We start from the raw sequence: 10805 nt of genomic DNA, 5'->3' as shown, positions 1-10805 counted from the left end.
AAAAAAAACAGAAATGGGAGCTCAGAGTATTGTAGAGACAGTCTGGGTAAGCCAAGAAAGACTTGAGAAAAAGAACTCAAGGCAGAAAGAAAGAGAACCATAGACAAGAGGAGACAGAAATGCAGTAAATACCAGAAACATACAACTATATTCAGCTCTGGTTGTCTAGCCAGTCTAATTTCTTGAATAGGAAATGAACATGCAGATAATGTGGTAATTCTGGTAGAAGGCAACTCTTGATCATATCTTACAAGAAAACATCTATATGCCAAATGTATTTGATAACCACTGATATTTTTAAATATTAATGTTATGTTCAATCATGTCTATGTACATGTGTCTATTATATGAGTATCTGCATGTGAACACAATGCCTTGAAAAAGTCAGAAAGTTTGGAATCAAGTTATAGAAAGTGGAAAGCCACTCAAGGCAGGTAAGTGCTGGGAGTTCATTTTAGTCTTCTGGAAGGGCAATGAAACCCGGTGTGCCTGGGAGCCTTTGAAAGCACATACCCAAAGCCCAAGGCCATTCCCATCAGTAGACAAAGGTGAATCTTCAAGAGTGATCAGAATTAAGTCCATCTCACTATCAAGTCTACCCACTGTAAAAATCATTCTCCATGGTCCAGTTCTTCTCCTCAGTCGACTACTAATACTACTGCCATTTGGGTCTGTACAAAAGCCGACAGATGACCCCATTAACTCCAAGAGCCCCAGCACCTTTCTGAGTATAGTGAATTAATCTAAACATTTCCATCTTCCTTTTAGGTTATAGAATTCCAAGATTGGTAGTTTCTGTGTATGTATCCATGACTCCTTGCATTCCTGTAACAAATGTAGTGACATAAGGCTCTACACAGCATGGCAGCAACAAATTCAGGCTGCATACAGGGGCGCTATGCCTCCAGCTTCCATAGGAACGCAGATCAGGTCTGCTGGGATCTAGCCTGGTACACATCAAGTTACTTCCCAATTTCTCTCAATTTCTGGTAATATGTAATATATTTATAAGAAAGCAACTTATATGAAAATAAAGAACTTTATTCTGTTCATTATTGTACCAGGTCCTAGAAGATTATTTGCCATTTGGTAAAGCTTCAACCAAAAAGCATATAAAGACCTTTGCTGCAGAGGTGACTCAGATGTTAAGTGGCACTGGCTGTTCTTCCAGAGGACCCTGGCTCCATTCCCAGCACCCACATAGTAGCTCGCAACCATTGGAAACTCCAGTCCCATGAGATTTGACACCTTCTTATAGACAACATGGGTGTGGTGTACACACATAAATCCAAACAAAACACCCATACACATAAAGGATTTTAAAAGGCATACAAAAATAATGGCCCACCGATGTAGAAAGAATGAATGTGCAAATACTGGTAGTATCTGTCTCCCTAGGGTAATGGACAAATGTCTCCTAATATTTGAACATCTTTGGTTGCTTAGCATAGTAAAGCCAAATGCAGAAGTAGAAGATGATGCTGTAGTAGCCCTGTCTAAAGAGTAAACAGGATTTCCATGGAGCTTTGAGTCAGACTCCAGATAGAAAGGTGGTGACCACCTTCCACCCATAGCAATCACAACTCTGCTGAGGTTGCTTCAGACACAAAGAAAGATAACTGAGGGGTGGTGAGATGGCTCAGTGGTTAAGAGCACTGACTGCTCTTCTGAAGGTCCTGAGTTTAAATCCCAGCAACCACATGGTGGCTCACAACCATCAGTAATGAGATCTGACGCCTTCTTCTAGGTGTCTGAAGACAGCTACGGTGTACTTGGGCTGGAGCGATGGCTCACCGACTGCTCTTCCAAAGATCCTGAGTTCAAATCCCAGCAACAACATGGTGGCTCACAACCACCTGTAATGAGATCTGAAGCTACAGTGTACTTATCTATAATAATAAATCTTTTTTTAAGAAGCGCTAACTGTGCCTGCCGTTGGCTGTGAGGAGCCGCATCTGCTCTGCGGCCCCTGCTTGCTGCCCTCTGCTACTTGAGTATATGCACTACCTGCTTTCCCTCTTTCTGTTCAGCTTCCTAGGCATCTTATTTCCTCTGACCCTCTCAATGCCCACATAAATCAGAATCTATGTTTCTATGGCTGTGAGGCCTTCCAACCAACCTTCGTACTATAGGCCTTTATAACTCAAGTCTTTTCCTGTCAGTAAACCATCAGTAGTAATATGTTATATAGTGGTGATTATACTTATGAATAACCAAATCTTTGTATCAGATTGTAAGGTCCATGAGGCTAGAAAACATGTATTGATTGTATTAAACCCTGTATCTTGTGGTACTTCAAATGAGGCTTGTGCTTACAGTTGTAAGTTGGGAACCATGAGAGCCCTGAGATAAATATCCTGCTCCAGCTAATTGAGAACCCGGAGATTAACAACCTGCCTGACAATCACAAGGATGTGAACCCTGAGATTAACATCCTGCCTGACAATCACAAGGATCCGGCTTGGCCCTGGGAAAAGAACATTCACGGAAATCCACCCCCTCCCCACCTGTCATCCACCTGCTCCCCACCTGTCACACCGGAGCTCAACCCCAGAAGATCTTGTAAACTTCCATCTCCCTCCTTCCTCTCCCCCTCCCAGATTTTTGCCTTAAATATGCTCGGCTGCACTAAGTAAACGGCTCTTGACAAGCAATGCTTCCTTGAGTCCTGTCGTCTCTCTCTCGCCCATTCTTTATCCACAGGTTGTGACCTCCTCGTTCCCCCAATAACGTGACCTGCAGGCCAGGTCAAAGGATAAAAGCCAATAGTTACAAATTCCCCTACATAGAGTCACACTAGTCTGGAATCAACTTGTGGGCATGGAGGTAGGGTCTTCCAGGCATGTTGTGTCCTACATAACTCACAGTATTGGGCCAAAGAGAAAGAAACGAAAATGAGAACATACAGAACAGTGGGAGACAGTAAAGACACCTGTCAGGGTCCAGGCCTGTGGAGGTTGGAGTATGCCTAGCCCAGGGAGTGGCACTATTTGGTGGTGTGGCCTTTCTAGGGTTGGTATAGTCTTGTTGGAGGAGCCACTGTGGGCTTGGGCTTTAAGACCCTCGTCCTAGCTGCCTAGAAGCCAGTCTTCTAGAGGCCTTCAGATGAAGATGTAGAACTTTTAGTTCCTCCCCACACCATGTCTACCTAGATAATGCCATGTTCCCATCTTGATGATAATGGACTGAACCTCTGAACCTGTAAGCCAGCCCCAATTAAATGTTGTCCTTTATAAGAGCTGCCTTTAATCATGGTGTCTGTTCACAACAGTAAAACCTTAACTAAGTCAAAAGCCTAACTGGAGGTTGCATTTTCTACCAGTCTCATGCTGCACTGACAACAATAGGGGCTAAAGACACAATGTGAAAATAAGCTTAGCACCATGCTAACAATACCAGTGATATCCTGAACACAGAACAACAGACACTCACTGAAAAAGGAAGATGGTATATAGCTATACAAAAGCAGGTCACCTAGCAAGGGAGGCACAGAGAGAACAAAATGAAACTCCCTGTAGATTCTGTACTCCATACCCTCAGGCAATCCAGGTAGTTATGAAAATAAATGAAACTGAGGCCTTGCAGGGATTTTTAGCACTCCTATGTCCATCAAGGTGATATTTACAAAGATATAGAAATGAGCTAACAGTCCATTACCAGATGAGTGGATAAAGGAAATGTGGTACATATCTGCAATGGGATATTATTCAGCCTTTCAACTGAATGAAATACTGATTTCTGCCAACATAAGCTGAAAGAAACTAGCCACAAAAATACACTTACTTCATGATTCCCCCACATTTGGAATATAAAACATTCAAAGTCATAAAACTCAAGAGTAGAACAGTAGTTATTCAGGTCATGGGGATGGCAGGGAGGTAACATTGACAGACCCAGAACTCCAGTTAAGAAGAGGAGTTAAGTCTTAGATGTGTGCTGAACAGCAGAGTGCCAACAGTCAACAACACTGTATTTCTATACTTGGAAATACTAGGGAAAGGTCAGGTGATCTAACCGCAATGCAAATATAAAAGAAAGGAAGAATTCTACCTTACCATCTACTTCATGGCTTGCTTTAAAGCATATCTTAGATAAATAAGTAACATATTTCTTGGCAACCAAGTTACAAACAGCCATGTAAGCAGGAGGGACAGACATGAGCTAAATGTGGAGTGTAGGTAAGGAACACTTTCATAAGTGTATCACAGCTCAAACTGTGACAGACTCAAGTGGCTACCTTCAAAAACTAGCAGCAATATACAACTGTATTACTCAAATAGTACTTCATGAAAGACAAGAACAGGTATTTCTGAGGCATGAGCTTTTCTATGAGAGATCTGAGGGTAGATTAGGACTCAGGTCAAAAGTATCCATCAACCTAAGAGAGAATGCAAGTATCAGAATATCCATGCTATATTTTCCTAATAAGAAAACAGGTTATGATTTTTTGAAAATTTAGACATTTAAACGTTTAAGATTTCCCAGAGCTTTTGAACCCCCTGTTGTGATGGGAATGGTAGCTGCGGACCAGCAATCCCAATACTCAATCAAAATATCAGGATGATATTTTGAGCCCTGCAACCCTAGAGCAACCTGAACAGGGAGACCATATTTCAAAGTTCCACTGCTGCAAAAAGCTATTCATGGCAAATCTAAGTTAAAATAAAATCACCTGGGCCAGTCAGAGAGCTTGATGGAGAAGGGCACCAGGTCTGATGACCAGAGTTTGATACTCAGAAGCCAAATGGTGGCAATGTGGTAGTTTGAATAGGTTTGGCCCCATAGACTCATGTGTTGGCTTGGCCCATGAGAAGTGTACCATTAGGAGGTGTGGCCTTGTTGGAGGAAGTACATCACTGTGGGGGTGGGCTTTGGGGTCCTATGCTCAGGCGCCTCCTGGTTGCCATTGGAAGACCATTTCCTTCTGGCTGCTTTGGATCAAAACGTAGACCTCTCAGCCCCTTCCCTAGCAACATGTCTGCCTGCATGCTGCCATGCTTCTCGCTATAATGATGAGAGACTATGCCTCTGGAACTGTAATCCAGCCCCAATTAAATGTTTCCTTCCTAAGAGTTGCCATGGTCATGGTGTCTCTTAACAACAATGAAACCCTAATGAAGAAAGTGCCCAACTTCTGTGTTATCCTTTGACCTCACATGAGCTAAACACACCCAGAAAAGAAGGAGAAAGAAAAAAACAAAGAAACAATCAAAAACTAGGAAGGACACCTAAAAATGATGGTGGAAAACTATCAGACTCCTGCAAGGAATCCTTGGCCCTCAATGTATGTGATGTGGTGCTCAGACACAAAGGCATGCACGACAAAATAAATTAATTAAAAAATAAAAGCAAAGCCTCGCTCACAGGTACAAGTTATGCTAACTCACATCATTTTGTCAAATTGAGTTTTTTCATCACAAACAGGTTATTTAATTTCCACAACTCAGGGGAGCCAGCACGCACTGGCTCCACAATGGGTCAGACAGATGTGTGAATGGTATGGTACTGCCAACAACCCTGTACAAAACACACTTCACTTCTGCCTTCAGAAGGCACCTACCTTGCAAGTCAAAGACCTGGTGCAGGGCTTCTTGGTATCCAGATCAATGACCCCACAGTGGATGTCAGGATCAAACTCTCTTTCTGTCACAAAACACACAAACATTACTGCAGTGGGCGTATCGAATACTGCCTTCAGTTTTTAAATAAGAACCTCAAGACATGCAAATTATAGCCATAATACAATGTACCATATTATTAATGAATACCCTGAAGATATGGTGTGAGAATCTCAGTAAACATTATCCTCGCTGGAGAGAACTATCAGGTAACTATTTATGTTGTGTCAGGGTATATTCAGAAAAATCATGAGGAACAAATCTCCATACAAAAAGTGAGTGAGTACACACACAAGCAAGTGTGCTCTTTAAAACTACCATTAAAGACAGGTCCACCATGAAGGAACCTCTTCCCACGGCTCAAGTCAACCAGCTTTAAGAAGGCCTTTCATGCCGGGCAGTGGTGGCACACGCCTTTAATCCTAGCACTTGGGAGGTGGAGGCAGGCGGATTTCTGAGTTCGAGACCAACCTGGTCTACAGAGTGAGTTCCAGGACAGGACAGCCAGGGCTACACAGAGAAACCCTGTCTCGAAAAACCAAAGGAAAAAAAAAAGGCCTTCATTTACAATCTATACACCCAACTTTCTATATACAGAAGCTTTAAGAGAGAACTGTGATATTACCTGATAATCTCTTATTTAAAAACTTCCTGTTATTTGAACTGTCTTCAGATTTCTTTTCCAGAGTAGGCATTACAGGAAGCCCTTTGCCATTCAGAATCTGTCCGGGTGAAGGCAAGGTTGGCTTTGGTATTGAGGGACAGTTAAGGCCAGGCTTGACTGCAGAGCCCACAGTACCAGGACAGGCCGGCCCCACTGTGGATTTCAGTAGTGTGCCATCCATCTTCGGATGCATCTTTTCCACCTTCACAGAGGGCGTCATGCTGTTGCAGAGAAGTGGGAATGCATTAGATGAGAGCCTGTTAATCCAAAGGGACGGGAGCAGAGCCTTGATCTACCTGAGTATGCACAAGCTCTGGGAAGGCCTTTTACATTTTGTTTGAACCACTAAGAAAAGCTAGTAGAGTTCACAGCTAGACAAGTTTGTAATCCCTTTAGACAAAAAGCCCAGTGTATAAAATTGACCTCTTTTATCCTTTTGGAAACCTTCTCCCATGGACCTATGAGAAACTTAGACCTGCACAGTCAATGCAGTTTCTATAAGAAGCAAAGCATGAAGAGTTCTAGAAGGACCAAGATGATGCCACAGAATCTCAGGAGAATCCCTCACAAGAGCCATCATGTTAATGAAAAAATTTATTAAACCATGAGAGTATGAGTCATGGAAGCCTTCTGAGAACTTCAGATACCTAACACAGCGCCGAATGTCCCCTGAAGCCGCTCTGCTGCTGCCAACAAGTAAGCCTTGAATCAGCACATCCTGTGTCACCATTTGGGCTCTCCAATCCCTCAACACAGGCTCCTATGACACCAGTGTAGGACAGAGGCAAGTGGCAACTGGTTGGTGAGCAGAAAGACCCGTGCCACTAACAAAGCAATGTCTCTTAGGATCTTACTCACAATGTTATTCTGCCTCACAGAAGTGATGTCAGCAAAATCCTGAGGCTTCGCTTGGTCCCTGCTGAGCCTTCCCATGGCAAGGATGCTTGGATAAGTGCTTGTAACCTCTAGTGCAGTCTGTACTCTAATAGCTGCTACGCTTCCAAGATCCTTAAGCACTGCCCTGTCATTTCTATGGCTTTCAGACAACTATAGAAGTGAAAAGCCAAGTTCCCTGTGCTCGTTCTCAATGAGCAGGGGCTGGGGGCTCAGCGATCAGAACAGACCATGTTGAAGAGCTGTTCCTGGAATAGCCTAACAACAATCCAGTCACTGCAAACTCCTCTGGCCTCCCCCAGTTGGCAAGGTCCTTGAGCAGGTACTCAACTGTTTTCTGAGATGACCAAGGTTATGAGACATTGGGGATAAAATGTACAACATACCCTCCCTCCAAAAAGGAAAGCAGGCCAAGGAAACAATACTTGCCATCAGGCTGCAAGATATCATGACAAAGCAAGATATACTTCAACCAGATACCAGTATACTGTTGTTCCTCCATGTGACCTCAAGAAGGCTCCTAGCTCCAGACCCACTTTAGCAGCTTGTCAAAGAAACCAAGGAAATGAGACTCCTTCGAGTCTTTCCCCCTCACTGCTGTGACTTAAACCCTGATGCCTTAGACTCCTGGAAAATTAGTGCCTCACTTCCACCAGGAAGACAACAGAAAGTAGGATTCGAACCAAGACCTCTATGACTTAAATACCTCACATAAAGCATCTACACATATGCTTCCTTTACCTATGTGAAAAAAGGGATAACAATACATACTCGCAAGAATGTTATGGCCAATACATGACATCACAGACAAATACAGCTCATTTTCAATAACTCACACAGGAAAGGATCAACAAATAATACTATCCTTATTAATATTGTGATAACTTAAATAGCTTCCAAACTGAGGTAGGGAAAGGAAAAGAAGTAACAGTGTCCTGGAACCCCCCAAGTGAACTCTCCAATGACTCACAGGCATTCTTGGACACTTCCACACAGGACTGACTCATCCTGGCAGCTAAGGTAAGCCTTACAAACCCACGTGGCCATACTTACACTCTTCCATGGGGGACTTTAATCGGTTGCACAGGATGCATGGGCTTCATGTTTCCCCTGAGCTGCAGTTTCTCTTTGGGCAATCTGAGTAACTTGGAGCTTGAGGATGCGCAAAGGACTCCTCCACTAGGAGGCCGGCTGCTTCCGCCAGCACCACCGCCTTTGCTTTTGGACAGAGAAGGGAAGAGGGAAAATACTGAAGTGTGAGGAACAGCCAAAGAAGGCTTGCTAGATGAGCTATGTCTTCTTTCTGAAACAGAAAACAAAGACAAAAAAGAACGTGTTTCAGGCAATCCTCGAATGGAAAGCTGAGACTGTTCCCTGAGACTAACCAACACATTTCTGTTAAAACACATTGTTAAGTAAAGCATGCTCTAAATCCAGCAGATTTATTTTTTTGTTTTTTGCTTGCTTGCTTTGTTGTGTTTTTTTGACACACAGTTCCTCTGTGTGGCCTTGGCTGTCTTGGAACTTGCTCTACAGCCAAGACTAGCTTCGAACTCATACAGATACCCTGGCTCTGTTTCCTGAGTACTGGGATTAAAGATGTGTTATCATTGCCACCTGAAGAAAGCTCTTATGTAGGCCTCAAAGACTACTTAGTTATAGTATCTAGCTGGTCCTTCTGTTTCCAGTGTATATCAACATAAGGAGGTTTACCATATAAACCCATTCAGAAATTAAATAAGCATTAAACATGAGCAAAATATCCTGTTGTCTTAGATGTAACAATTCCATTGAGAAAATGATCTACTCATTTGCAGTTCTGCTAGTTGGCACTGCCTGGTGTGCTTTCATTCTTTCCAGCACAATACCTCTCAGAAAACTGTTTAAGAAACAGACCAACAGACCAGCCTGTGGCACCAAATAAGAACATTTCTAGGACCATCTTAGTAATCCCTAAGAACCTGCTAAACTTTTCAGGTCAATCATTTCAAGCCCCTCCTACCTTTTTAAAAACTAATCTCATTTCAAAGCAGATGGCCTAACTCTGCTTCACACTACTAAGATGCCAAAGGCTCAAGACAAAAATACCACAAAGAGGGAGACTTGTTTCTTTTCCCTCTTATTTTAAACCAGGAAATAATGTATGGGTAAGTACAGACTACAAAGGGGTAACTGAGAACAACTCTAAGTACCTGAGAATAAGGTCTGAGAGCAGGTGCAAATGACCATAAATCAAGAGCTGCTGAGAATAACACCGTGAGGAGTGACTTAGTCATATGATAACATTGTTTGAGGACATAGCAACCCTCAACTCAGAATTTAAAATCACACATTATTTTAATTTAAGGCTTTACAAGAGTTGCAAACCATCATTATCACACTATGGAAAGCCATATAGACAGTTAAAACATTAATCACGTTAGAGTCAAAAACTAGAGGCATCATTGAATAGCTAATTTCCAAATCTTCTTTTCATTGTTGAGAAACTCTCAGAGAATCTAGGACCTTACTCCGAAAGGGCCAGTCCATCTGTCCCTGAAGTTCACTTCAGGGACAGGTTCAGACCACAGCAAATGATGCTACAGACAGAAATATCCAAATTCTCCCAATCAATACCACGGAGGCTACAATCAAGTCAGGAGCCAAACAGAGAGGCACCTGAAAGAGCTTCCTTACCCTGCCCTTGCCGCAATTCCTATCATGCAAAACTGTGTGCCAGAATGTATCCTGAAGTAATTTCAGTTTAATATTTTCTTCTATTTGGTACCTCAATTGTTTTGTTCAAAACTTAAGTCTTCCCACTTGGTCCCCACACTCAGAGGACTGAGGAAGTTTGAAAGGCAGCCTGAACTAATAATGACTAGACCAGTCTAACAGCACAATGCCCCACCCCACCACCATATGCAGACAGTGACAAAGATGACAGAAACACACACACATGCGTGCACGTACGTTAAAAATAAGAAAATCCAGTTGTAGCATGTTTGAAGTTCTGGCATCAGCTCCTAGCACTGTAAAACTATTTGATTAATTTTTTAAAAAGTCAAAAGAGATCGGTCAAAATTTAGCTTGTCTAAATGTTATTCTAAAATGCCTTCATCACATGCCCAAGTGTTTCAGCACTTTTCAGTAATAATTGGAAAGATATGTCATAAGTTTACCAGCTGCCCAAGATAGGCAAGATTTCCAGGAGCCCTGTCTATTACCCACAAAACAGGTTTTCAGTTAACATTATTAAGATTGATATAGCTTTTCCTCTGATAAGTTTTTTCAAATGACAGTAGCGTAGGGGTTCTTTAACTTGGCTACATTGAAATGTCTCAAAGAGTTGTCAAAGGTCTAATGGGGCTGAGCCCAGACTTGGGAGAGGTGAAGGAGGCCTCAGCTATATCACACCAAACCCTAGGTGAGACTGAATACAATGGCAAGCTAGAAGATGTGAAGATTAACCCCTAAAACAAAACAGTGCTGTTGTGCCAATTTAGTGGGATTTTTCATTTCTTTGTGATAATTACTGGGAATAGAAAGCCCTCAAGAATTGAGAATTGGCCACTTGGAGCAGGGTGGTGGTGGCGCACGCCTTTAGTCCCAGCACTTGGGAGGCAGAGGCAGGTGGATTTCTGAGTTCG

General features: G+C 42.6%; 1 protein-coding gene across 5 annotated transcripts in view; it reads right to left on the bottom strand.

Annotated features, from left to right (window-relative positions):
• Positions 1-10805, bottom strand: part of Atxn7 (ataxin 7) — a 153242-nt gene that overhangs the window by 10366 nt on the left and 132071 nt on the right. For all 5 annotated transcript variants that reach the window (XM_031362209.1, XM_031362207.1, XM_031362210.1 and 2 more), the window contains 3 exons: positions 8230-8479; positions 6244-6503; positions 5561-5643 (listed from right to left, as the gene is read on the bottom strand). In XM_031362209.1, the coding sequence (XP_031218069.1) occupies positions 5561-5643; positions 6244-6503; positions 8230-8479 (593 nt within the window). The remainder of the gene's footprint in view (positions 1-5560; positions 5644-6243; positions 6504-8229; positions 8480-10805) is intronic.

Source organism: Mastomys coucha, unplaced genomic scaffold (assembly GCF_008632895.1).
Source record: "Mastomys coucha isolate ucsf_1 unplaced genomic scaffold, UCSF_Mcou_1 pScaffold9, whole genome shotgun sequence".
Taxonomy (NCBI): domain Eukaryota; kingdom Metazoa; phylum Chordata; class Mammalia; order Rodentia; family Muridae; genus Mastomys; species Mastomys coucha.
Note: the sequence above shows the minus strand (reverse complement) of the source record. Positions and strands in the feature narration are given on the sequence as shown.